Source organism: Thunnus albacares, chromosome 16 (assembly GCF_914725855.1).
Source record: "Thunnus albacares chromosome 16, fThuAlb1.1, whole genome shotgun sequence".
Lineage (NCBI taxonomy): Eukaryota > Metazoa > Chordata > Actinopteri > Scombriformes > Scombridae > Thunnus > Thunnus albacares.
This window is the reverse complement of record NC_058121.1, coordinates 15,256,975-15,281,459: the sequence shown is the minus strand read 5'-3', so window position 1 is coordinate 15,281,459 and position 24,485 is coordinate 15,256,975. Positions and strand designations below refer to the sequence as shown.

The following is a 24,485-nucleotide window of genomic DNA, read 5'->3' as shown; positions in this document are numbered from 1 at the left end:
CATTTTGGGAAATGCGCTTACTGGCTTTCTTGCAGAGAGTTAGAAGGATTTATATCACTCTCATATTTACCCGCTCAGTTTAAGGCCAACAGCCGCCTAGCTTGAAGTTGCCAGGCAACACTGCAAATTGTATTTTTTAAAAATAATTTATACGGATAAAACAAACAAGCTATAATGTGTTAATTTGTGATCTTTAGAGTAGTTTCCATCTTTTATAGTCTATATGCTAAGCTAAACTAATTTATCCTGGCTACTAGCTGTAGCCTTATATTTAATGCAAAGAGAGTAGTATCAATATTCTCAAAAAACTCTTAGCGAGAAAGTGAATTATTTCCCCAAATGCTGATCTGTTCCTTTAAAGTTTAGGATTGCATGGATTTTGTTTGCAGTGCTTTTGCAAAGAAAGAAGCTACAAGCTACTGTAGTGTAGCTTGCATGATTTTAGGTGGTGGTGTGCATCTATGAAACTGTACCTCTGGTTTTAATAACATGTATGTGTGTCCACTCCGCAGCACAACATGCCTTTCTGGAGGATATCCAGTCACTCTGACCTGCTGGCATTACACCAAGCACTGGAGTTTGAGTACCTGTAACTATTATAGCAATATGGACTCATGCAATGTTACTATGGACATGGTCAGCCAGGCAGCCCCTTTCTTTTGTATAACTATTTAAGAACACACACAATACACTGCAAATGTTTGATTTTTTTTTTTTTGTCTTGTTTTTTGAACATCTGGATTTACAAACTCTAAACGGTCTTAAGAAGCAAGGGAGAAATGAAAGGAGGTAAAGAAAAGGACAGTGAGGTTAAGAGACGACTCAACTTCCCGATGCACCCCTAGCCTCAAAACTGTGGACAGACCTCGAGGAAAACCCAGTCTATTGTCCTCGCAGCTGTAGCAGACTGGAGGCCTGTACAGGCTAAAGACCTCCCTTGGCCTGGGAGATGCGTCTTTGGCCAACTCCTTGATGTTTGGTTTGCGCTCGGAGCACCCAGGTTACTATCTGGAGGACTGTTGCGGTTCACCTGGGATGAGCTATCGTCACCAAACAGTTATTTGAGGGCTTTGTACAGGCAGCGTTACGTGTGCGGGGTTAACAGCTGCTTCTATTTTTATGTTTTCTTCCTGGTGGTATAATAATCACAACAATGCAGTCTGTGGCAGGAACTTGTGTAAATTATTTACAATAAACTTAAGGGCAATGGTGGGTGTTTGTCAATGAAAGGAAATGACATTTTTGGGGTCTTTTTTTTCTGGATTTTTTTTTGTATTGTTTTTGGTGGGGGTGGGGGGGGATTGAGGATGTGCATCATGATGTGTTGTGCCTTAATGTGTTTGAATGTCTTTTCTTTATTCAGAAATGTAGATATAAAGGAGAAAACTTATCCAAATGACCTATGCATCTTCTTACATAATGAAGTTTATGACTGGTTAAATTAGATTTTCAATCCAAGAAACTGAGTACAGTCCAAGGCTGCATAATATTTCAGTCCATTGGACAATGGTGACATACATAAACTGGTTTAATAAAATCAGATAACCTGATACTGTAGCATAGACCTCATTCAAACAAGCTCATGTGTGAAATCAGACATCCTATAACATTTACCTCTACAATTTGAGCTTCATCCATCTTGCTCAGCTCATGCTGAACATAATTTACCGCTATTGTCTATTTAAGTTTAGCAAACAGTGAAATACAGTTTCATATCAGACCACAATTCTGTAGTCTTCCTATTAGTTCAATGAACTTACTAATGGTCAGTAAATACAAAAAGGGGTAAAGAAACACTTGAGACAACAGATTCCATCTCCATGTTTTATTAACATCTTATTTCTTGGCTTTGAAGTATTCCTCAATCACATCCTTGGCTTGAGACTCCTTGCCATAGTCCTGTAGACAGAAAAATACAGTTAGAAATGAGGTAACCAACATGACAAAGCTCTAAATTAGAGCCTGGCTAATACTACTTCTAGGTTACGCTCATTAGATGTGTGCGAGTGTTATGTCAGCTTAAAAAGTTAAAGAAATGCTATGTTGTAATTTAGGAATAAAGTGTTGACAGCCATGACAGTTTGCCCACCATAACGTGAGCTGTAAAATGGCCCAATTAGTACATATTCTGGTCATATAATGCATCCTAGTTAACCAAACTTACATTTATCAAAAAAAAAAAAAAAAAAATTATATATATATATGCATCATTTTTGATATTAGCTTTAAAAATACATCAGTCAGGCTCTGCTATAAATGACACTTAACTTCCAAAAAAGTCCCCTCAGGACCTGTTCACTGTATAAACACCACTTAATCTCTTAACTCTCCCTCTCAAGTCTCTTTAAATTAAGAGATAACTTGTTCATCACATTTCAAAGACAAAGTTTTCATGGCGGAACTATTAAAAAGTGGAAATTTTCTGGATGTTTTGTGCATAATTTCCCCAAAATTCAGCCAAACACTGATATCTTTGGAAACTTTAGCATCAATTTAAGAACAGTTGTGTGGATTTGAGCAAATATTAAGTACACAGCAGAGATTAAATGGTTCATTACAGGATGCATTATTTAAAACGCTTGCTGTCATCCGTTACTATATGTAGCCATTCTTAGGGACCCCAGACAACACAGGTAGATGGCGGGGCTCGTACCCTGGCTGTCATCTAGCCAGAAATGAACAACAACAGCTGCATGGCACAAAGCACAGCACCTGCACTTGACTGGCAGAGCTAGTCTGACTCAACAAATGCCATTTAAAACAAAGTTTCCAACAGGAACTCTTCCATCAAGATCATGGGCACACTCAAACACACCCACTCCTCACTACTATGGTACACACTGAAAACCCCAAAGCAGTGTATTTACCTTGACCACGACACAGCTGCAGCCCACCACCTTGCGGGGTTTGCCCTCACGGTCGATCTTGCAGAGACCAACCCACTCGCCGAGCTTCTTATTGTCATCAACCTGAAATAGAGTTAAGAGTGTGTTACGACCTGTACAGGTTAATGTCTCCAGTACTGAAACTCTTCTGTGTCATATCTATATTTAACTATTGTCACTGGACACTGACAGTTGGTAATATTGGAAAATAAACATGTCATGCAAACCCTGGCTATTGAACAACACTAAAAAGGTAATTAAAGCTGTCGATTACTCCTGGTAAACAGGGGAACTACTTGCAGTTTTACACTTTAAAATACTTGAACAGTGAGATGAAACAGCAGCAGTGTGGGTACTCTTGGCAGTATCTCAGACAGAAATTGGGTAACAGTGGCAATCTCCTCACGGTATTCAGTAGAGGGAGCCAAATTATCATCAGCGATACAGCAGTACACAACACCACATGCTACCTTCAACTCCACTGTTAACATATCTGATACAGATATGTTATTTATAACATGACTACTTAATGCAGAGATTTTCATCTTTTAATGTGAACTTGCTTCCACACCTGATCCTAAGTTAGTCTGGCCTTCAGCAGGCTCTTACCTTGATCAGGTTGATCTGATGCTCAGCGCAGAGGGCCTCCACCAACTTGACGTACATGGGCTCGTCGCAGTTGGCTGCAAGGACGCAGAGATGGGCCTGACGCCTGCAAAAAGAGAACTGAATTAATTCAAAAGGGGCTATACACCATTTACACGTCTCAAAAAACTGACGGCACATCTCAGACAGAAATTGGGTAACATTGGCAATCTCCTCACGGTATTCAGTAGAGGGAGCCAAGATATCATCAGCGATACACCTACTGAGGATGATACTAATTAATATTTTTAACGTACTTGTCGAGGGCCTTAGCAGCCTCACGGATACCACGGGCGAGGCCATCGTGGATGAGTGCGGTCTTCAGCACTTCAGGGAGAGCGGTGTTGACATCCATCACACCTCCGGCAGCGATGCTGTTAAAAATAGATGAAGGAAAAAAAGAGAAAAAAAAAAAACCTTAAAAATTTACCATACAGGACATGACAAACTAGTGGATACTGGTAGAGCTTCCAGCCTGTCAGAATGAGGATCTCACTCATTGTAGAGTGAAGGGGTATCCGACAAAAGAATGTAAATCATCATTCAAGCACCAGAGAGCTCACATAAAGAATGGCACCCATTTAAAATGTAGGTACAATGCCCTAGGATAGCTGAACATTGCTCCACAGACAGTGAACTGGCCACTTGTTGAAACAACTTGGTTCTTTTTTCCCCAGAAATTAATGGTAAATACTTGCAAGTAAAGCTACAGGAAAAACTGATGTAACATGACAACCAGGAATCTTATTAGGCAACATGTGTTACATATTGTGTTATTGAGTAGTTACTAAGATCTCCGCCATAAAATGTTTACAGATCACTTGCATCACCTTGTGGCGTTTACAGTCATAAAATCATGTTTAGATTCTCATTAAAATTTAGAAAAGGCATCACTACTTCTGATCAATCCAAAATTCCTTGAGTTTGGTCATTTTTTCCTCCCATCCAATGTCTTTTGCATTATGAAACAGCTTAAAAAACACATTTCTCAAGATATTTGCTACACCTATCAGACTTTTACTAATTACTAGACAGTGTGGTTTTTAGTGTTCTGTATCTCTTTTACAGATTTATAGTGCATTTCTGTATACAGAACATGTATTGTCAAATTAGTGAACGGGTTTGTGAATTTACTTAAACTCACTCATTTTTTTTCTAGATCTGATAAGTGTTGCCAAACTTAACAGACTGATTCACAATTTTTCAAGTCGTCTTAAACAATAATCAGGTGTCCAAAAGAACACTGAAATAGGTTTTTCTTGCCGTTATCGTTCCTCCTGTTCATACTGACCATTAGAAGACCCTTCATAACGCACTTATAATGCAAGTGATGGGAGCAAAAAAGTATTTAAAAGTTTATCTGATGCTTCATCCGTCCAAATGAGTCAAATCAAGTAGATATCTCAACGTTACTGTCTTTAGTGTCAAAGTCCCTCGTTTTGTTACTATACTTCCATCACAGCTTAACAGGGAAACACTGTCCGAGGAAACACAAAGAGGGAATCTGATGCTGTTAATGTGGCAGATATCCACTTGATATGACTAACTCAGACTGCTGGAGCATCATATAAGCTTCAGATGAACTTTTAAGTGTATTTTGCACAAAATGACTGTGGATTTCAGCCCCCATCACTTACACTGAAAGCACATTTGAAGGGGATCTTTTAATAGTTAGTATTGAACAGGAGGAATTATAACAGCGACTTCATTTTGGCGCCTAACTGGATTTAAGACACTTGAAAAAGTGCGAAACTGTCCTTTAAGGTTTTTAACATTTGCATGCGTTTGTCTTCACATGTAGTGCACTGAGCTGACAGCCACAACACTCCTGGGGTCAGTCAGACTGCTACACTTCATTTAATATCATTGTACTACAGCCATTGACTTTTCCAGAGACATAATACATTCAAGGACTTTAGGACCAGGTTTAACAAGACCAGAACAAAGTCGACAACGCTAAGCTCTCCTCGACTAATTTTAAAACAACTCGGCTAACTAAACTAGCCAGTTAGCTCATGTAAAACAATATCTGTCCGGCTTTACAGAATAACCACACTAGTTGTTGTTACCTAACGTTACAACAACATAAACTGATACCATTTCATACAAAACGGCTGTTCTTGCCAGCCCACAAGCGTCATGCTCACCCTTCCTCGGCCATTGTAGATTTGCGATGGATGGCGGACTTAAAGTTCTGAAATAAAGAATAGACATGATAGAAAAGTTATTATCCATCGTTGATGGCTCACTGTGGTGAAGTTAGGAGCAAAGATGTTTGATTAATTCAGTTGATTGTAACGATGGTTGAGGAAACGCACCCTATCCTCCTCTCGGGCAGCGGGTAAAGAGGACGTCATAAGCCCGCGACATTGCTTTAATACCACCAGGCCCCATCAGCGCTGCACAGTGGCGTCCAATGTTGTGCCTGTTGTAGTTTCAGTTTTTTTAAAACGTTCTTTATTATACAAAATTTAGATACAGAAAATAATCAAGTGACATCAGTCAATCACAATAAAATAAACAAGATGAACTAAATGCCAGGGGACAGTATACATATACAAAGCCAGAGGACATTATTCATTCATACCAATATATTAAAGGCGTTGCACAAACGTATTATCTTGATAACCTTCTTGTTTTTGGCAGAGAAAATAATTTTCATATTGCTTGGTTTCATTTTCAAATATATAAAGAATGGTTTAGTTATTAAATTTGGATTTGTGGATATGACATTTGCTAAAAGAATGATTAGGTTAGAAATATTAGATTTTGTTGCCATTATGTTTATTGAAACCAAACAAAACATTCTAGGCATAAAGTGAAATCAGAGTCAGTATTATCAATAATAAATCTCAAGTCTTTCCACAGCCTTTTGGTATGGGTACAGTGCCAAAACAAATAAAGAAATGTTTCTGGGAGCACATGTTGTGAATGAGCATGCTGATGATAAAGTTGTCTCTGCTATTTTTCTTCTGGTCTTTCCCATTTGCTATTAGGAAAAAAAACTTTTTTCTTCAACAGGCTACATTTTTATGCTTCATTGAATCAGTAATCATATTTACAAGATAGTAATGGCATTCTTCAACTTCACCAGCAAAGAGACTCAAACAGATAAATAAATAAAGTTAAACAAACCAGATTTTAATGTGTATCATATTGTGTAAAGAGATTCATTTCTAGGCTTCTTTGCTACTCATAGTTCTCAGAGATTTGAGAGAGGTACAGCCAACATGTCACACTTGGCTGCACTCCAATTCTAACACAATTTGCATTTGTGACTGAGCTTTGCCAAAATAATTCATTTATTATTATAAATTATATTATAATATAATGTGTAATATAGTGGGATCAAATGTTCTGCTTGATATTACAGCAAGTCCTAAAACAATACTTCAGAAACTTATCAATGAGACATAATAATAATAATAATAATAATAATAATAATAATAATAATAATAATAATAATGATATGAAAACAATTCAAATTGAGAAATCCAATACATTTAAAAAACCCTCAGATTAATACTGCTTCTTTTCACGATATCAGAGTTTATTGCAGGTCATTTGTAATTCCAGCAGTTTTCATTTCAAAACAACTTTCTGAAGTCATAACACATTTTTCCCAATTCTGTTTTATTTCATAATCCTACTTTTCATCACAAAGTCTTAGATAAAAAGGACAGAGCTAGGTATGTGATCGGCTGCTTTGGTCTGAATGAGTTGACAGCCAATCTCATTACTAAATTTACCCTTTACATACACCAGTATGTAGTCATGTTTTATTTGTGTGAACGCAAAAAACAAATAAAACATGACTACATACTGGTGTCAATGAGTGTAACAGGCAGAGTTAAAACAATTTAAACAATTTTTATTTTAATCATACAAATGTTTCAGATGTGCAACTCCAAACATAATAATATGCCTTCCACTGAAAGGAAGGCTAGAAAAGCATTTACACTTCACAAGCCAAACTAAAAAGTGAGTTTTGAGCATTCGTCATCAAACATTAATAAAGCATTTTACAGATTTCATTTTTTGGTTAGTTTGATTATTTGAGTCGGTAGGCAGATGATGCAGCGAACATGGCGATGTTGTTTAGCAGACCCGTAGCTAGTCACCGTTCCTTTTAGAGTTTGAGAAAAGCCTCTAATTGTTCCATCTCAATTGCATTTTCGAATGCAGCAAAGTCCTGAAAAAAAGAAAAGTGGATTTGGGATTTGGGGGTAGGGGTGGAGAGGATGTAGAGAGACAGAAAGAGAGAGAGACACGGTTATTATTCAGATTTTTTTTTTTTGTTTAACATATCTTTATAGGCTATATATTGTGGCTCTGTCTAGCCGTACACAAGGTGTCAGTATACTTCAACTGAAGTGCTTGTGGTATGGTTGCACCTCAAACCCCCTCCCCCCACACCTGTCTGACATTGAAGTTATGGGAACTGCGTCTGACAAATTTTGTAACTTTCCAAAATTGACAATACAACATTCGCACCCACTTCACACAGCGATTGACCAGGTATGCAGAGCTGAAAAAGTATGCATGGTTTGAATTTTTGAGATCATCTAAAAGAGTGCTATTTTATTCCCACATTTGAACGATAATCGCGTCTTGCATTTTTCATGACTGCAGACTTTTTACCCCACCTTTGAGTGTGTGGCTGTTTGAAACAGCTATAAACACATTTGCCTTTAGGCGTTGTGAAATGATACGTCGTACAAACGAGTCAGTTTCAAGCACAAGCCCGCCTTTAGGCACGGTGATGACTTGAGCTAAATGCTAATGTCAGCATGCTAACATGATCAAGATGACAATGTTATCATGCTGACGTTTAGCAGTGAATGTTTACCACTATCTCAGTGTAGTGTGTTAGCATGCTAACATTTGCTGATTAGCACTAAACACAAAGCACAGCTGAGGCTGATGGGGACGTCATTAATTTTCAATTTGAACAAGAAATGTCAACCTGCCATTGGCACTACCAGATTACCAGGATCAGGGATTTTTCCTTATCCAATATTTCTTGAACAAAGTGGTGGACCAACCATCTAACTTTCATTGCCGTCCCTAAAGCCATACTTATATATATACTGTATATATATAGTACTGTGCAAAAGTTTTAGGCACTAAAAGTAAAGTGAGGATGCTTACAAAATAGTGCCATGAATAGTTGTTATCTATCAATTAACTTCATACAAAGTTCAGTAAACAAAATAAACCTAAATCAAATCAATATTTGCTGTGAGCATGCAGTGTGGTGTGTATGTGTGTTTGTTGGAAGAGGTTGGAGGAGGAATTAGGGTGTGTGCCAGCATACCTGTGTGTGTGAGAAAGTCAAAGTATAGTTATGCACACTTATGCAAGTATCTCTGACGTGTGTGTGTGTGTGTGTGTGTGTGTGTGTGTGTGTGTGTGTGTGTGTATGTGTGTTTGTCTGTACAAGGCTGTGGGTGATATAATATAGTGTAAATATTTAATCCCTGTGTCTACGCCCTAGACTACCAAAGGTTTTGTTCCTGTATGACAAATGCAGCAGGTGTGTAAATGATGAGAAGGAAGTATGTTGTCAAGATTTCTTATCATTACTTTTACAGGTTACTGTGTGAATCTTACCCCACAGTAGACGTCCCCATTGCATATTTGAGGGGGCAGTGCAGTTGGGTTCCCTGCCCTCTTCCTCATTAAATCCTTGTCATCAGAATTCTGAGAAATGTCCACAGCCTCGAAGGGGATCTTCTTGGAGGTGAGGATCGAAAAGATTCTTTCCTGATTTTTCTTCATCTGAAGGACAGATTTTCACCAGTTTGCAAAAATATTAAAGTCCAGCCATTCGACTTATGCAGTTATACCATTTTGCAACGAAAGGTCACTTCCCTGTCCACATTGAGCAGCTACAGTTTGTTTGTTACTGACATAAAATATAAAATGTCCACACACAGTCACTCACAGAGTATGATTTACTTAATTCAACATCCCACATAACCACATAACATTTTGCTCAGTGTTACAGATATGTTAATATATCAACAATATCCCTACAGTTAAAGTAATGAAGACAGCATACTGTACCTCTACGGAACCGCTGACGCTGCTAAAAAACACTTTGACTGTCATATCTGCTATTTTAACAATAACACTCTAATCCAGATACGAATACACGGGTTGGTTGAGAGAAGTGCAGAGCGAAGAGGCAAGACAGAGAATGCTCCAGTATCCAAAATGCAGGTATGTGGTCCTGGTTTGCTTCAGCAGCAGACAAGGTGAGCAGGTTTGGACACGGCTTACCTGCCTGCATGGGCACACCCTCTTGTCTGACTACCATTCCAGTTGTAGCCTGTCGGCTTTGATTGTGAAAGCTAACACACACACACGCACACACACACACACACACACACACAAAGGTTTACTTAAGTCACTTTTGGGGTATTTACATTTCCTGGAGACTTACCCTAACCCTAACCTTAACCACTGACGCAAAAATCAGTGTTTTACCAATTGGGAACATGGTTTTTGTCCCCAATTGCACAAGCCGTCCCTAATCAACTGGTCTCATGTCTGGTGTGTGTCCCTGAAAGTGACTTAAGACACACACACACACACACACACACTACCACTACCGTATTTCCTTTTGCTGATAATACATATGCACTCATAAAATTTTGAATGCAAGACTTTGACTTGTGATATTTATATAATATATGTTATCATATTAGTAATTTTAGGTAAAACCAGATAAAAAATCTCTGGCAAGTGAAAAAGTGTGTTGTAAGAAATCCAGATTTATTGATCAGCATTCACATACACTGAAAACAAGCAAATTATTATGTAATATAAAGACAATGTAAAAAGCAAAGCAAATGTGCTATCCATGATGAATATCTTTGATCTGCAGAATTAGCTTTTTGATTGACAGAATCTCACAGAAAATACACCACAGGTAACATTCAGAACGCTTAAAAGAGTATGAAAAGAATCAAACATTAACAAGAGAAAAATGTGATGCCTGTTTACACAAGCATCATATTATATATCTTTGTTATGGAAACGTTTAAAATCACATTTTAATTTTTTGCAAAGTTTATTTTCCTAAATCTTTTAAAGCAAATAACACAGCATCTATATGAGGAAATATGAAGTTGCTAGATTTATGAATTATTGGTTTACTTAAAAAGAGGTGTAAAAACACAACACACATATCTATTGCTCCTATGATCTACCTTAAAGAGCAACATAACACCAACTGAGAATCTTATTTTTGCTGGCCTCCAATTGCTTCATCTCTGCTGCAGTAATGTAGAAATGTACTTCAGGGTGTGGCAGTATCACTACTGGGTGTGGTCACGGGTGCAACAGACTTGAAACATTCATTGTTTTTCAGCATGGTTTTACATTACTCTTCAAATTTAGTGAAATCACATGACATAAGGAATTCCTTGGATCATTTTTATATCACGAGAGAACGAGTGGTTCAAGCTCGTAACACACTCTCCCAGCCAGGTCTTCGGGGACCCTCTCAACGGTGTTATCAGAGTCAAGATCAGCAATCTTGTCCTCCGAAGTGTGACTTTGTCCACGCTCATTCACTTGGGTGTTACGGTTCCTGAGGGAGATAAGGAAGGTCACAATTACAATCACTGGGATGTCTTTCAAGTGGTTTGATCTCAAATAAATATGTCAGCGAATAACATCAGCAACGTTCTCCTTTTCTTCCTACCTTCCATCGAGTGCTCCATTGCCTCTGTCTTCCATACCTTGTCTGATTGCTCCTCCAAACCTGTTACTAAACGTAACCATGGTTCCTGAAAGGTGAACATAGCATATACCTGTAAGAGTCATTCATTTAAAGTCCCTAAAAATTTCTAATCTTAAGTATTTCTTTATACCACTATATATTTCTGACTAAATAAGCAGCAAGCAAAGTGAAAAAATCATCTTTATGTAGTACTTATTAGGAGTTTAACACTCAAAACTCATCTAATCTGCTTCATCTTGACTGTGTGGGTGTGGTTTGATCAGATTTGATTGACAGTGACCAAAAAGCCTGACAAGTGTCATCGGATTCTGATTCAAATGTTGCTAAACTCTGATTGGTGCACTGAAGTACGTGGCATCACTATCCTACAACTAAACCCCACACATTCCATTGTTTTTCTTAGGGGGACAGTCTTGTCCAGTTATAATTATCTGTGGGTTCATCACTACAAGTACAGCCTGTCACATAGTATTTTTTTCTGTTGTAAATGTAAAAATATTGCAGCTTTAAGCAATCTAGATACGTTATGTCTCATTAAAACAAAGGAGGCATTGCAGTAGTTTTTTATAATGTAAAATGAGTGCATGTCTGCCACTCACCAGAATTCCGCCCTCTTCTTCTCCAGACCAGGTAACCCATAACCAGCAGGACTAGCAACAGCACTAGCCCACCCACAACTCCTGAGATGACTGAAGAGGATGAGGCTGCTGTATGTATTAAAACATCATGTAGTAGGGTTAGTAAAAGAGAAAAGTAGCTATAACCAATGCAGAAATACAAAATAAAATCAAAAGGACTCTTTGGGTCTTACCACCAACAACATTGACTTGGAGTGACTTCGAGGGAACAGAACTGAAGGACATCGTGGAAATGTTAACACCATAGACACAGCTATACTCTCCTTGTTGGTTATACTCTATTTCAGGGAATTCAAAGTATGCCAAATAGAAGATTGAGTGGCCAAACGCTGACTTTGCTTCAGTGACATTCTCATTAGACTTTGTCAGATAGAAGTAACCATCAGGATATGTGGAATGAATAGAGCATGTGATGGAGAAGCTGCTGCCCTCGGGGACTGATATTTTGTCAGGGCGGTAAATCACCATCGCATGAGGAGATGTCATGGAGATGCTTGGTTTCTCCAATTTCACTGAGGAATAAAGAGAGAATTTTACAAACTATAGTAGACAGCAAATCTTGCATAATGAAAATTTCAACAATTGACTCCCCCTGAACAGCAAAAGTCCAATCTTAGCTTAGCAACTATATCTAGTCAGGACTGTCAAGCTTTGCAATTCTCCACATTTTGAAACGGGGCTCTAGTAAAAGCAATACTCCGCATGTAAAGAGTTTGGAGGGTTGTGTCTTTTTTTTAGCCTTTCCAAAACCAAAAGCACAAGAGCAAAGTGTAAGGAATGGACTAAACAATGCGTTGATCTGCTGTAAGCAATTAGCATTTATGCAGTTAGCTTGTCTGGCTTAGTATCTTATTTAGTGTTACATGTTTTCTACATCGGTCATCAGCTGTTGAGGATGCTATTTTCCTCAGACTTGCAGCTTTAACTTCAGTCTTTTAGCAGAAATCATGTATGTAGCCGACATGTGCATATTGAAAACCTTTTACAAGATAATTATTTGAAACAAGTCAGCTGGACAGATTAAAACCTCAGCCCGAGACAGCATTTCCAACCAACAAATGAAGCTGGCCCTCGCTAACGTTAGCTTAATTCGTTAGCGTTAGTTACGGTGACAGTATTGTCATTTTAGCCGACAGAATCAATGGTCTTCAGCTAGAAATGAGATTCTGCTTTTGTGTACCTCTGTCTAAAATCAAGAGCCACTTATTCAAAAATTAATAAGAATTTTGTGGGGTAAATCTGTGACTGTTACCATTGCAAACTGCACTCGTGCTGTGTGAGAATGGAAAGCTTGACAGGTGTAGCAACAGTAACTAAGGGGGGCATGGCTTAGAGAATGGTCAATTATGTTCAACCAGACAAACAAAGCACAAAAATATTAACCTGTGACAGTGAGCTCAGCTATATTTCCTTGAGGAAAATAGATGATTTGATTCGGCAATTTCTTTTGATATTCACAGAAGTATGACCCCTTTTGGATAAAGTCCACTTTAGGGAAGACAAAGGTTGCAGCTTCATTTTCAGAGTATTTTTCCATTTTAAATGATCCTTGGTTCTTTTTTAAGATAAATGTACCACCCAAGTGCTCTGTTACCACAGTGCAGGTGATTTCGACTCTTTCACCCCAGTTTACCTCTGGACCAGGACTCACAGTGATTTGGGGCTTCTGTAAAGCACCTGAAACAAATAACAGATTGTAGTAAGTTGTTGTTAAATGAATATAACTTCATTCATAGATTTAAAATGAGACAGGTCTCTTACCTAAACAGATAACACCAGCATCTTCACCGTGCCCACAGTTATTTTCTCCCAAACCGGCATGCGTGCAATGTGTGAGGGCAGACTCTTGGCCTGTACAGTCCACATTATCCAGCCATATTGGACCAGTACCTCTACCAAAGTGGGCACTTGTAGGAGCGGCAACCGCATGACCACAGCCAAGCTGTCTACATACCACATCAGCATTACTTATTCCCCACTCATCATCACATACAGTTCCCCACTGGCCTTTATAGAGAAGCTCCACTCTACCGGAGCATTGATTTGAGCCACTGACCAACCGAAGCTGTGCTGCAAATGAAAACAAATAAAGTGATAATAATAAATTAAAGTGTATTTGCATTAAAATCTCTTGCTTAATGGTGAACATGTTAATTAATACACATAAATCACTCTAAAACACATAACATTTTCATTTTAAAACACACATTTTACACATTTCACATATATAAGATACTGTTTGTTCTCGCTATTACATCATAACCCAATTTCAACAGCAAAAAGGGAACATTTGGTGACTTACAGAAAAATATCGATATGGAATATGACTGTGATGTAATATATGTCACTTTTGTCATGCAAATGAAATATTAAGCAGTTTGCACTTAACTGAATAAAGAACATATAATAATTTTCTATTCCATAGTATTTAATTGGTAATATTGTGTGTAAAAAGTATATTATTTGTCAAATTTCATGTGGAAAATTTTAATGCATCATTTAGAAAAGCCTTACCTGCACAGACAGCACCAGCGTCATGTTCATGGCCACATGTCGCTGCTCTGAAACCTTTGACTGAGCATTGCTGAACAGATGACACGTTGGAAAAACATGAATCACTAGCCATCACTACTGCCCCACTGCCTTGGCCAAAATGGGCACCACCGGGATTGTTAACAGCTCGTCCACACTCCAGCAGCTCACACACCACCTCAGCTTTACTCAGGGTCCAATCAGTGTCACACACAGTTTGCCACGTCTCGCCATGACGGACCTCTACTCTACCAGAGCACTCATCATTACCATTAGCCAACCGGACCTCCAAACTTCCTGTGAAGTCAAATAAACTAAAATGATTACACAGCTTCAGACATTTCAGATTCATTTTAATGCTGTCACAGATATAGTAGATAAAAAAATTGTTTAAAAAAGTTATAGCGCCATCTCTCTCTCTCTCTCTCTCTCTCTCTCTCTCTCTCTCTCTCTCTTTCTATGCTGTCCATGGTTCTAACATGATCATCATCACAGGTGTATCACCTCAGCTGACGAGCTTACTTCTGAAGTTAAAATGAATTGAATTAATCTCTTTTTTCTTAATCAAAGGGGAACTCATCTCTAACCATGTCTACAAGTTCATGTAGTGATAGCAATGTACTCCTAAACATGAAGTCTTGTATTCACCAATATATTTGTTGTTATGTATAAAACAAGAAACATATACAATTTTTTCTTTCGTCTTTCATAAGATGGATTGAATTTAGATATTTATGAAGTGAATGGAGAGACTGAATATATCACAGTGAGAGCAAGTTTGGTAAAACAGAGCGAAAAAAGCGAGAAAAAAAAATAGACATAAGGGAATATGAAGAAATAGGAGCAACAACTGAACAAACATTCATTTTCATTTTCATTTTTTGTGTATACTTTCTCTTACCTGTGCAGACAACACCAGCAATTGAAGTGATGTTGCAGGTTTTGTCTCTAAATGGTCCTTGTGAGCACTGAGTCAGTGTGGACTCCAATCCGTTGCATTCAATCCGATCAATCCAGGTCTGCCCTGTGCCATGGCCATACTCAGCCATGGTGGTGATTGTATGTGCCCTCCCGCAGTTCAACTGTCTGCACACCACTGTTGCATCATTCATGTCCCAGGATTCCCCACACACATTCCCCCACTGGCCTTTGTCAAAGAACTCCACTCTTCCAACACATTTATTGTGCCCATCGGCCAACTTTGCATTACCTGGAAAGTTCAGACATACATGAATACGAATGCAATCCAGTTTAAATTAAAATTAATTTTTCTAAGAAACCATCCCAGGTGTTTATTTTGACTTGATATGTATTTGGTAAAAATTGTAACTACCTATACGAAAACAATTGAAGTTGTATTTTTCTGCTGTCATATCACCCCCTACGGCAGTGTTCTCCAGGGAGCAGGAATCTTTGGTACAAACTGACAATGTCTGTACTGTAAATTGATTGGAGCAATTTCTGTGTGGGCAGGCACTAAAAATTGTAACATCGAATGCCAATGGATACACAGGCAGTTAACGGGGGGCCAACGTTGTTAGCCTTTCTTAGTCCCATTTGTGACTCTGTGCCTCAGTACATTAGCTACTCTGTGTACAATGCTGAGGTTACTCATTGCTTTGGGTTTTGACCAACTGGTCATTTGCCGACCAGTGACCACTTATACTAGCTAAACCTCCCTTCTCTCAATATAAAACACAGCACTGAGTGTGCTGATTGGGGCTTTTTGAAAAAAGGAGGAAAAAACGTCTTGTATGAGTGTTCGCAGGCTATCGGACTATAACATGCTCCAGTCAGTTGTGCGCCATGGATGTTGACTGCACATCTCCTAACACCAGTTCTCAGATGTCTTTTGAAAAAAATGGTTGCAGAATCACCTTAAACAAATAGTGAGGAGAATTTAACTTTAAGTCTTACCTGAACATACAACAGATGCCTCTTCGATAGTATCTTGGCTGGTCCTGACATATTCTCTCAGTGTGCACTGTGTGAGAGAGCTCTCTCTACCACCGCAACTGATTTTATACCCTCTCATTTCTCCACTTTGACCAAATGACCCTGAGACCTTAACAGGATCTCCACAGTTCATCTCTCTGCACACCACTGTAGCTTCATTCATTCCCCAGTTAACATTATATGCTGTAGCCCACTGGCCACCATGGTAGAACTCCACCCTGCCTGAGCACTGGTCAGTCCCATTTATCAGTCTAATAGTAGCTAGAAAGCAAAAGAAAATTAGTTGGTGTTTGCACATGATTGAAAAATATGAAGAAATAACTGGTTAATTCAATTCAATTCATTTAATTCAAACCATATGTGATTTTCTTATTGGTATACTGTAGTGAAAATAGCTGATATCATATTTTAATTCTTCAGAATAATTTGCAAAATATTCATCTGAAGTCTTGAAGGCAACAGATAAATGTTAGCATAAATGACGCTGTGAAATCAAGTAAATATGTTAACATGCTAACAAAGAGCAGTGGTAACAGACAAATAAATAAGATAGTAAATTGACTTGCTTACCTGAACATATCACGCTGGCATCTTCGCCATGGCCACAGTTATTTTCTCCAAAGGTAGGGCGTCGGCAGTGCAAAAGGGAAGTCTCATTACCAGAACAGTCAACATCATCCAGCCAAATGGGTCCTTGGCCTTGACCAAAGAAGGCACTAGATTTGGATGTCTGTGCTGTTCCACAGTCGATAGCTCTGCACACCACCTGAGCATCTCTGATGTCCCACTCATCATCACACACCGTTCCCCACTGGCCATCATGCAGAATCTCCACTCTGCCAGAGCATCGGCCAGTGCCATTGGCAAGCCTCAATGGTGGATTACCTAAGGACAGGTTCTCTGATGTTAAAGCGTTCAAAATAAAGTCAAACAATACAATATTATGGTGTATTTAGAGTGCCAAATGTACTCATCTTAGAAGTTTGTAAGTCAGTTAGGGACTTTATTGTTCATAATGTGAAAAAAAACATTATTATTGAGCTATTTACAACATAACATAAAAAGACAGCTGCATAAAAAAAACATTATAAAAGATTCAACTGATCACAGCTAGATACTGTTAACCAAGTAACATTGCTTTAGTGATAGTGATGACCTTAACCTCTGGCCTTTGACCTCCTAACCCAATTAATTTTATTTTAACTGTACCGCAGAGTTGAATATCGGACAATCCAAATAAATGAATACCAATTCTATTAATATTTTAATTTTCATACATTTTTCGTCACACTAGTGACAGGGAGGATAAGTCTGGAGATATTATCAATAAATTCAAGGGAAGGACCAAAACCAACAATACATTCATTCATTAAATAAAGCATTATCTGTGAAGCCAAAGCCTGATATAGTTTATCACTCTGTGCCATAGACATCCACTGTTGCTTTTAAAAACAGCACATCTGAACCACACTGTTGCACTGGGTGACAAGTTCATTCATTACCATGAACATGGCCACTGTATTATTTTGAGTCAATCCCACACACACTGGCCTGCTGTGATGAGTAGGCTTACTCAAAAACACACTAAATTGGCAGTTGAAAATATTACCCAACACATACACTGTTTGAGTAATGCTTGATAGACACTACAGTGGCCAGCTATTTTGAAGCCCCAGTAAATGTTTTCTTTTGGCCACTTGGGTGCAGTGGAAACCAGCTGTGGCGAGCAGTTTCCTATAGCATTTACACATCCAGCAGACACGGAGCAATGTTAGCACTCATTTGGAGTACAATGGGTGCAGTAAACAGTAAAGTTGCATGCTGGAAAACCAAAACAATGAGCTATAATCTGCTATAAAGCTCTGCTGAGCTGAGGGGAATTTAAGAGTTGGATGGTAATTCTCTTGTTATTATAAAAATATTGATTACAACCATTTTCAGAAATTACTTAGCCTTTTTTAAAGATGAATGTATATATTCCTGACCCATTTTTAAAGATTTACATCTACAGGAGGACAGAATGGTCTCTGGGGAACAGACAGGGCAGGGAAGGTAAGGTAAGGAAAGTATTGGTTTTGGTTATTTCATGGGATTTGTTGACAAAAACAAATATATAGAATTTTACCCGCCTTAATCTTTAAGCATGGTAATGTCTAACAGTGGGTTGGATGACCCATCTAACACTTTAGGTGGGCCCCTCAGAGGATTTGTTTTTGATGACCCCTTTAATTTATTGTCAGAGGCCAAAGTTTTCACATGTAAACAAGAAATAAAGACCTAAGGCATAAAACGCAATCTTGTTTTTAATGACCACATGCTATTGTTGTTGCTTCTGTGTCTTACCTGCACATGAAATAGAAACCCCTCTACATCTCCCTTGGTTTACATGAAGTGCGCACTGGGCGATAGAGCTCACATTGCCAGAGCATGTACTTGTGAACCCTCTCAGTCCACTGCTGTCACCAAAATCGGGACTATCTCTGGGTTTTTTAGGATCTCCACAACTGAGTTCCCTACACACCATTGCAGTGTCTTTCAGGCTCCAGCTACTATCACAAACTTTTCCCCATTGGCCATCATGGAAGACCTGCAAACTACCTGAGCAGCGGTCAGTCCCATTGATCAATCGGATTGTCTCTGGAAAGGAAGCAATAAAAAAGAAGTCTTGTATTTAAAATGTTCAAGAAAAATGTTAATGTCTCATTAATTACATATTTTACCATGCGCCATAGGATGGTAGTTTGGTAAGGAGAACAGATTGTGCACCAAAGAACAACCACAAAAAGGGGAACAGCAAAGGGATGATTGTGACATGCAATGGTTTGTCACATGGTTAGAAACAAGGTTTATAAATAATAGTTCTGGTACAAAGTAATGTTCAAGAGAGTCAGTAATTAATGGAAAGGGTTTAATTTGCTGGGAAAAAATCCAAAAACCAAATCAAAAAAATCTTAGTATTAGCTAGTGAAGCTTGTGCAAGATCAGCAAGATCATCACACATTTTATCTCAAATATCATGTAATATACAGTAGATTAACCAAACATGTATGAGGAAGTTTGGATGAATACTTTCCAGAAATAGCTATGCATCACCACTTCACACAAATGTAAATGTGGGATTGTTTCTTCGATTTCCAATTCACTATTCATTAGAGATGAAAAAGATCTACATGATGTTTCCAGCTCCTGGGTTCTTTCAATACAAAGTCATAATTTTCCAAGTTTCTTGTTAACTGTTCAAGCACTCTAAATTGGGGTGTCATCTGGATTTTGACCAACCTAAATTGATTTCAGTGGGGCTTTGACAAAAAACACTGATTTTGGCATAGCGACAGAGTAATATAGCATGTGTTACCTGAGCATATAAGACCGGCATCTTCATGGTGGTCACAGTCGTGTTCTCCAAACCCTCTGTGTGGGCATTCAGCAAGGGACTTCTCATGACCAGTACACTCAACATCGTCCATCCAAACCTGATCATAGCCTCTGCCAAAGTGGGCCTTGTACTTGACTGACAGAGGCACCCCACAGTTCATCTCTCGGCATGCAACGGCTGCTTCCTGCATCCCCCATCTGTCATCACAAACTGTTCCCCACTGTCCATTATGGTAGACTTCCACTCGGCCAGAGCATCGATTTGTCCCATTCATCAGCCGAATCGGTTTACTGTCTGTCAGGTTGAAAAGATGAATCAAATGCATGTTTATTCACAAGCCATCCAAAGATAATACCAATCTAACTGGGTTAATTTCTTCATTATTGCTGATAGAGTAGTTTGATCACATGGATGACTTACTTGCACAAATTACAGTAGCATCAGTACAGCTTTCCTTGAATTCTTGAAGTGTGCACTTTGAAAGAGAGCTCTCATTTCCAAAACAGTTGGTTTTGACTCCAACCATCTCACGACCCTCTCCAAAATATGGCACTTCAGCCTTAATGACAGGGGTACCACAGTTAATCTCTCGGCAGATCACTTCGGCTTCCTCCTCACCCCAGTCACTGCTACACACTCTTTTCCAGTGGCCATCATGGTAGACTTCCAGCCTGCCGTTACACCGATTGCTTCCATTGACCAGCTTCACATGTTCTGCAAATGATGTAGATAGAAATTTCAATAGGTAAGACTTACTACAAAGCTGTTGCACTCCAGAAAATCTTATGGATTGGAAATTCTGACTGTCTGCACTGTCCAGGAAAAAATGATTTTCCCATGTGTGGGTTTGATCTGATTCGACAGAGACTTGGGAACACAAGCAAACCACTCAACAACTGTTGTCATATTTTGAGATAAGCTTTGCTAAATTCTGATTGACGTATAGAAATATGTGACATCTCCTTTTCCCAAATGCACTTCAAATCTGTGAGAAGAGTTCAAACAAAACAATATTGCAGCAATCTCTCAATTAAAATAAACAAAACTCACTTGGTCAAAACATTTTGCGTTAATGTAGAACCCCATCATTGATAGTAAGAAGCTGATTGAGAAAAACAAGTTTTCAGGGCCTTGAAATCTTTCTAAGATACAATAGCAAGTACGTAAATAAATATCAGCATAAATAAATATCACATTTGACTGTTATGGAGCCATTTAATGCATTTACATTCTGTTATTATCTCTTCATATAGTAGTTTTCATTGTCAGTGGCAGAGTGCACCATTACCAAGATGGATTCAAATTGCATGACAGATTTACAGGAAACGATGTAATCCTATAATCCACCATTACTGTTTCTAATTTTATTTCATTTACAGTACATCAGCCTCACAGTTCACTATTCACTCTCCCATGATACTCTCCTATAATGTATTTTTCACCATGGTAAGAGCTGACAGAAATCATTCATTAAAACCGTCTACAAGACAACGGCCATTTTCAGCATTTTTTGACAGTCAGTTTTGAAAATTGCAGTGTAACAAGAAGAAGCAGCCACAGTGAGCTGTTAGATGAAGAGCTGCAGGCGACAGGTTGTACACAAAAGTAACCAATGCCTTAACTGTTCCCTGCTGTTGTTTGGAGAACTACATGTGCCGTGTGCAGAATTGGTGGTCAGATTATGCAATTGTACATTTTATTTATAGAGTGCTTTTCAAGATACTCATAAATGCTTTACACAACTACACAATGAGGCAACGGAAAACCACACTAAAAGAACAAGGAAATTAATCGCATATGAAAAGCAGTTCAGAAAAGGAGAGTTTTGAATAACTTCATGAACACAGACAGATTGGTGCAGTCAAAATAATTATAAATGTATTCTTAATTTGTTTGGCTGCACTGTAAACAGATACACCAGTTAATCTTCTGTTGTATTTCTGACAAAGTAGCTGCTACTGGAGTGTTTACTGTAGGATTAAACTGCCCTTACCACCAACAAACCAACTGACATTTAAAGGACTTTAACTGAACATAGAACAAAGCATGTATCATTTCTACCCAAGGTTCAGAAATAATGTTTTAATATTTTGTTTTTTTTCAACAGTTCTGTTATTAAAAATCATTAGCACTCATGTAGCTCCCTGCTTTGTTTGGAACCAAGATGTGGAACAAATGTGACATGAGGCGGAAGCATGTGACTGTAAACACAAACACACAGAAATGTATGTTAAATAAATAGTAAATAAAATAAATAGTAAAATAAAGTACAGCTGGTGACTGCAAAGTTTTGGTTTATCACCCATCCCTGCCTCATGCCCTTTGTACTTTACATTTGCAGCAGACATTCACGTGCCTCTGCTGCAACAGCACTGCCAATACAAGTAGCGATCGGTTAGGTTTTTGTTCATAAGATGTAATAATATGATCATTTGCAAAGATAAATGCTTTGTCAGCTGCTTCTCTTCACAGCTGTATTTCCCAATTTCTCTAGGCAGTTCCACATTTCTGGCCTTGATATAAATTGAAGATGAAACTTGTAATACAGGGTTTTGTGATGCTTGGTTGTATGAGCTATACCTGTGTTTTCAGGTTAATGCATAAAAATGAGTGTCAAATTGAGTAGTATCCCATCATGAGTAGTCCAACTTTAAATAACAGTGAAATGGCTCAAGTACTGCAAACATAACTAAGATAAGTCTTACCTGAACAGACAACACCAGCATCTTCGCTGTGACCACAGTTATTGTCTCCGAGTGGTCTGTGCTGGCAGTCGTAGATGGAAGACTCACGCCCAGTACACTCCACATCATCTAACCAGATATTTTCCTTTCCCTCTCCAAAGAAGGCGCTTTTTTTGGCCTCAAGAACTGTCCCACACTTTAACTCTCGACATACCACGTCAGCGTTGGCAATGCTCCAGTGATCGTCACACACCGTTCCCCAAGTGTCTTTGTGGTAGACCTCCACTCTACCAGAGCATCGGGAGGGCCCCACCAGCTTAATTTTTTCACATTCTAGAAATGACAAATAAAAATGCAAGAGGTGAGGTGCAGGAGGTGATGGCAGTTCTTTTTTTTTTTTTTGATTAGACCAGGACTTTTGAAATCTGGTAACTATTTATTATGCACAGGTTTTCAGCCATGGAAGGTTAATAGAACTTACTGACCTGTAAGCAGCGGTAGACTCAGTAGACCTAAAGGAGAAATGCATAGTCAAGCAAGTTTGAAAACCCAGCGTTTTGTCATGATTATTTTAAGTGCAACAGTGCTGTAATTGGTCAAATTTATTATATATCAGGATAATCTCCTTGAGATGTACCAATTCATTTTTAAGTGTCCCAAAACACATAACACATACTCAAATCTCTACTTTGATCATAGATCCTTCTATGATCAATATGATCATAGAAGGAATACTCTCAGAAATATAAAATATTACATATCATTATTATTGTTATAATATATTATACATGAGACTATATATATATATATATATTTTTTTTTTTAATGATGAACTTTAAGAACTTCTCTTAGTCTTTCTTATGGTTCTGATTGCTGCACTCAAGAGCCAAATAGATGATGAAATAGAAACTCACCGATTGACAAATAAAAAAACAAATGTAGCATTTTGGCAGAAATGAAGATCATTAGTGTCTTCTATGTTGGTCAAATCCTGTCATGGAATCAGTAAATCTGAAAAAAGAAGTATTGTTACTCTTCAAACAAAAATGTTTTCACCTTTCAGTTGTGTTGCTTCATCTCTCTTTAGCCAAGCAAGAGAAGCTTTTTCACCAAAAACCCATGAAGGTGATCAAACAGCCCTCTTACCTGTTAAATCCAATACATCTGGGCAGCTGTTAAAGGAACCAAAACACACAATTCAAAGTAAAGTTATGCATAGCTGAAACATTCAAAGGATAGAAGCCCAATGTACAGATCCAGTAATTGTTATGAATAAAAGAGACCGCCTGGACTTGGACTGCAAACTAGGCGCATGTTGACATTTTGATCAATGATTAAAGACAGAGGATGAGAGGGGATTTCATTTTGTTTTACACAATGTCTACATTACCATTTGAAAAACCTCATCATATTCAACAGGAAAATAAACCTGCATTTAACAATACACTGACAAGCAGCTGTATATGATAGTAGCAGTGATTTATTGACAAGTTAAAACATCAGCTGCAGACCAATGAGAGGCAAAGGTAGATTAAAAGGAGAGTTGTTATGAGCAAATGTCAAGCACTCGACCATTGACTCTCAACACTTAAACCCCACCTGTCCCCTCCTTCCTCTGCTTATCATTCAGTCATTTTATGTTAAATTGGTACATAATCAGAGCTTGTTTCACCTCTTTTTTTTTTTTTTTTTTAATTCACTGACATACTATCAAGTAGCATAAATAAACAGGTCACTTTGGTGGGAAAAGACCTAATAACAGACTTTTTCTTAATAAATGAAACTATTTTACATCCAATCTTATAAATATAAGTTTTACTTTGGAGTACACTGAAAAGTATTTGTCCATTGCATTCTCATTTCTATTATAATCCTGACACTTTTCAAACATCATTTTCATATTCTAATGCTAAAATTGTCAAATATTGCATTGCTTATGAATTGAATATAGTCAGTCCTTGTTTATATTTTTGACATTTTCTACTCCTGATGTGATTCTTTGGCTTCAATTTTCTT

At 38.2% G+C, this 24,485-nt stretch overlaps 4 protein-coding genes and 3 non-coding genes across 11 annotated transcripts in view; 1 reads left to right on the top strand and 6 right to left on the bottom strand.

Annotated features, from left to right (window-relative positions):
* eya4 (EYA transcriptional coactivator and phosphatase 4) overlaps positions 1 to 1,550 on the top strand; it is a 52,504-nt gene extending 50,954 nt beyond the window's left edge. For all 5 annotated transcript variants that reach the window (XM_044376637.1, XM_044376634.1, XM_044376635.1 and 2 more), the window contains one exon: positions 513 to 1,550. In XM_044376637.1, coding sequence (XP_044232572.1) covers positions 513 to 593 — 81 coding nt within the window. In that variant the 3' untranslated portion in view covers positions 594 to 1,550. The remainder of the gene's footprint in view (positions 1 to 512) is intronic.
* Positions 1,551 to 1,810: 260 nt separating this feature from the next.
* rps12 (ribosomal protein S12) lies at positions 1,811 to 5,928 on the bottom strand. Its single transcript, XM_044376642.1, has 6 exons — positions 5,849 to 5,928; positions 5,678 to 5,724; positions 3,788 to 3,904; positions 3,495 to 3,597; positions 2,868 to 2,969; positions 1,811 to 1,899 (listed from the first exon to the last, which is right to left on the bottom strand). Exons 1-6 carry the CDS (start codon positions 5,885 to 5,887, stop codon positions 1,837 to 1,839), a joined length of 471 nt encoding a protein of 156 aa, XP_044232577.1. The 5' UTR covers positions 5,888 to 5,928; the 3' UTR covers positions 1,811 to 1,836.
* On the bottom strand, positions 3,249 to 3,331 carry LOC122965834. The gene has a single exon (XR_006398313.1). It is a non-coding gene; the product is annotated as a small nucleolar RNA SNORD100 (small nucleolar RNA).
* On the bottom strand, positions 3,667 to 3,749 carry LOC122965835. Its single transcript, XR_006398314.1, has one exon. It is a non-coding gene; the product is annotated as a small nucleolar RNA SNORD100 (small nucleolar RNA).
* Positions 4,004 to 4,079, bottom strand: LOC122965830. Its single transcript, XR_006398309.1, has one exon. It is a non-coding gene; the product is annotated as a small nucleolar RNA SNORD101 (small nucleolar RNA).
* Positions 5,929 to 7,313: 1,385 nt separating the features above from the next.
* Positions 7,314 to 9,901, bottom strand: zgc:153284 (uncharacterized protein LOC751696 homolog). The gene is made up of 3 exons (XM_044376643.1): positions 9,600 to 9,901; positions 9,144 to 9,311; positions 7,314 to 7,722 (listed from the first exon to the last, which is right to left on the bottom strand). Exons 1-3 carry the CDS (start codon positions 9,642 to 9,644, stop codon positions 7,660 to 7,662), a joined length of 276 nt encoding a protein of 91 aa, XP_044232578.1. The 5' UTR covers positions 9,645 to 9,901; the 3' UTR covers positions 7,314 to 7,659.
* A 388-nt stretch (positions 9,902 to 10,289) lies between these two features.
* On the bottom strand, positions 10,290 to 23,658 carry LOC122965491 (scavenger receptor cysteine-rich type 1 protein M130-like). Its single transcript, XM_044329604.1, has 17 exons — positions 23,616 to 23,658; positions 23,384 to 23,480; positions 22,955 to 22,981; positions 22,491 to 22,802; positions 20,206 to 20,499; positions 19,765 to 20,079; positions 18,753 to 19,046; positions 16,980 to 17,294; positions 16,371 to 16,670; positions 15,355 to 15,663; positions 14,436 to 14,750; positions 13,683 to 13,991; positions 13,305 to 13,598; positions 12,095 to 12,433; positions 11,883 to 11,990; positions 11,245 to 11,329; positions 10,290 to 11,130 (listed from the first exon to the last, which is right to left on the bottom strand). Exons 2-17 carry the CDS (start codon positions 23,433 to 23,435, stop codon positions 10,980 to 10,982), a joined length of 3,819 nt encoding a protein of 1,272 aa, XP_044185539.1. The 5' UTR covers positions 23,436 to 23,480; positions 23,616 to 23,658; the 3' UTR covers positions 10,290 to 10,979.
* Positions 23,659 to 24,485: the final 827 nt, after the last annotated feature.

What these genes read in the sequence shown, in the direction of transcription:
- rps12 (XM_044376642.1), bottom strand. Translation starts at nt 5,887, where the DNA reads ATGACGTCCTCTTTACCCGCTGCCCGAGAGGAGGATAGG. An exon ending in TCTACAATGGCCGAGGAAGG is followed by an intron (nt 3,905 to 5,677) that starts GTGAGCATGACG and finishes TATTTTTAACAG; the next exon opens with CATCGCTGCCGGAGGTGTGA. An exon ending in GCAGCTGTGTCGTGGTCAAG is followed by an intron (nt 1,900 to 2,867) that starts GTAAATACACTG and finishes TTCTGTCTACAG; the next exon opens with GACTATGGCAAGGAGTCTCA.
- zgc:153284 (XM_044376643.1), bottom strand. Translation starts at nt 9,644, where the DNA reads ATGACAGTCAAAGTGTTTTTTAGCAGCGTCAGCGGTTCCGTAGAG. An exon ending in GCGTCAGCGGTTCCGTAGAG is followed by an intron (nt 9,312 to 9,599) that starts GTACAGTATGCT and finishes TCTGTCCTTCAG; the next exon opens with ATGAAGAAAAATCAGGAAAG. An exon ending in ATGGGGACGTCTACTGTGGG is followed by an intron (nt 7,723 to 9,143) that starts GTAAGATTCACA and finishes TCTTTTTTTCAG; the next exon opens with GACTTTGCTGCATTCGAAAA.
- LOC122965491 (XM_044329604.1), bottom strand. Translation starts at nt 23,435, where the DNA reads ATGATCTTCATTTCTGCCAAAATGCTACATTTGTTTTTTTATTTGTCA. An exon ending in CGCTGGTGCTGTCTGTGCAG is followed by an intron (nt 13,992 to 14,435) that starts GTAAGGCTTTTC and finishes TTTCATTTGCAG; the next exon opens with CACAGCTTCGGTTGGTCAGT. An exon ending in AATGGAGCACTCGATGGAAG is followed by an intron (nt 11,131 to 11,244) that starts GTAGGAAGAAAA and finishes TATCTCCCTCAG; the next exon opens with GAACCGTAACACCCAAGTGA.